The 2,070-nt window shown below is 33.8% G+C and overlaps 1 protein-coding gene across 1 annotated transcript; it reads left to right on the top strand.

Annotated features, from left to right (window-relative positions):
* Positions 1-847: 847 nt before the first annotated feature.
* On the top strand, positions 848-1,845 carry LOC119634873 (MD-2-related lipid-recognition protein-like). Its single transcript, XM_038029283.1, has one exon. The coding sequence runs from the start codon at positions 927-929 to the stop codon at positions 1,380-1,382; it is 456 nt and encodes a 151-aa protein (XP_037885211.1). The 5' UTR covers positions 848-926; the 3' UTR covers positions 1,383-1,845.
* Positions 1,846-2,070: the final 225 nt, after the last annotated feature.

Genomic DNA, 2,070 nt, shown 5'->3' with positions numbered 1-2,070 from the left:
ATAAACACCATATGTGTTTTTCAGTTCCGCAAGGTTTTGCATGACACAAAATTAGTTTTCCAAGGCAAGTGCCATAAGAACGCTCCACGATCACTCAAAAGAGGTGGTGTTAACAGTTTCCTTACGGTGTCGTGCGCTACGAGTTCCTTCCGGCGGACCAAACAAGCAGTATTATTTGAATTTGAGGCTTACTGTGAAGGCGACGGAATCGACTCGAAATAATAAATAAATCAAAAAAAGAAGAAATTAAATTGGTTTTACTTTTTGAACACAGTATGTTGACCTCCATCTTAGGTCAACATCTTCGTCTTCACCTAGTTATTTATCAGGTGAATTTCAAATCGAAGGCATCTCTCTCTATGTTCACTGCACATGCAAGCAAACAACATTAAAAATTTCAATTTGTTATTTAGTTTTTTTTTTTCATTGAATTTTTTCGCCTTCGCTTTTACGGTACACAACAAGAGTTACGTGTCCTATATCACTTATCTTTCATATATTTACGACAATTTTTGAAATGTATTATTTTATCGTTAGCTTTCTAAGTCATTTCGTAAATGAAATAAAAAGTCGTGAGCATAGATTACAAAAAAACAGAACAACGTCAAACAACTGGCACAGCAGGAACAATTTAAAATTGAAAAAATAAAGGCAAAGATTTGAATATAAAAAAAAAGAAAAAGAAAAAAAAGAAGAAAATATTCACACATTGATGCGATAAGCTTATCGCATTTAGCTCGTATAGAGGTCCATAGAAAGGTCAAACGAGGAAACGGCAACTACACAACAATGTAATTCTCTCAAAAGTCAAATCAGAAATGACAGCGAAAATATTTTTTCTGTATTTTAGGCGAAAACTCTCAAAGTATCAATAGCATTTTAAAGTGACAACAGCTTGCGAACGGTCATAGAAAGAATAGCGAGAAATGTTTGCGGTAAAATCTATAATATTAATGGCACTGATTGCCGTTGCGTTGGGCGAAGTAATCGATTTTAAAACATGCGATACAAACGATTGTGATATACATGAAGTACGTGTGGAACCCTGTCCTCAGGCGGAATCGCATGCCGCCTGCAATATTCGACGCCGTAAGCCGGCTAATATGAGTTTCGATTTCACGCCGCATTTCGATGCCGATACGCTCGAAGCCTCATTGAATTGGGTAAAGAGTAACGATCAGGAATTGCCTTTGATTTCGATGGAGAAGGATGCTTGCAAGTACACGAAATGCCCGGTAAAGAATGGCGAAAAGCAAACCTATCAGATCGATATACCGATTGAAAGTAAATTTCCATTGAATTATTACACTGTAAAATGGAATTTCCAAGCATCCAACGGCAAGCAATGTTGCTTTACACACGACATTAAATTAGTGCGTTAGAATTATGTGAATAACGCCCCGAAGACTTCTCAAAACGAAATATTATTTACGTGTGTGAATTGAAATAAATGTGAAGAAAATTATGAACAAAATTAAAAAAAAAAAAAAAAAACGGATTTTTAATTCATTTGCCCTTTCGAGAAGCTATTAAACAACATTTTAAAAGCATCTACCTATGTATGAAGTGCGGGCTGAGGAAACTTTCGAAAACCGAAGGCTATCCGCACGCAATTAGTATCAATAGTTGAAAAAAAACCTTATTTTTTCTATATCGATGCCATTCACATGGCCATTCTGACAAAGGCTACGATTTTTATCTTGCAATCAATCAAAAATAAAATAAATTTTTTTTTTTTATTGTTCAGCTCTTCAATTTAACGCTAGAGTTAATTTTCTATTAAAAAGAAAATAAAATTTTTCTATTAATTCGGTTTTAAAAGAACCTGAGTTTGTTCACTTAATATGCTTGGAATATTATTAATATTTATCGACTATTAGGGCATAAATTTCTTGAAAAACAATTAAAAAATGTCTAAAAATTTTATTGACTTTTCTTTGAAGTCACCCTTATCTGGTACAAATGCCCTGTTCGACATACATTCATTTATGAAAGTTCGCTCGCGTGAGGCATTAATGTAAGGAGGCATTAAAAAAAAAAAAAAAAAAACGGAAAAAATGACTTAAGTTG

This window comes from Glossina fuscipes, unplaced genomic scaffold (assembly GCF_014805625.2).
Source record: "Glossina fuscipes isolate IAEA_lab_2018 unplaced genomic scaffold, Yale_Gfus_2 3, whole genome shotgun sequence".
Taxonomy (NCBI): Eukaryota; Metazoa; Arthropoda; class Insecta; order Diptera; family Glossinidae; genus Glossina; species Glossina fuscipes.
Note: the sequence above shows the minus strand (reverse complement) of the source record. Positions and strands in the feature narration are given on the sequence as shown.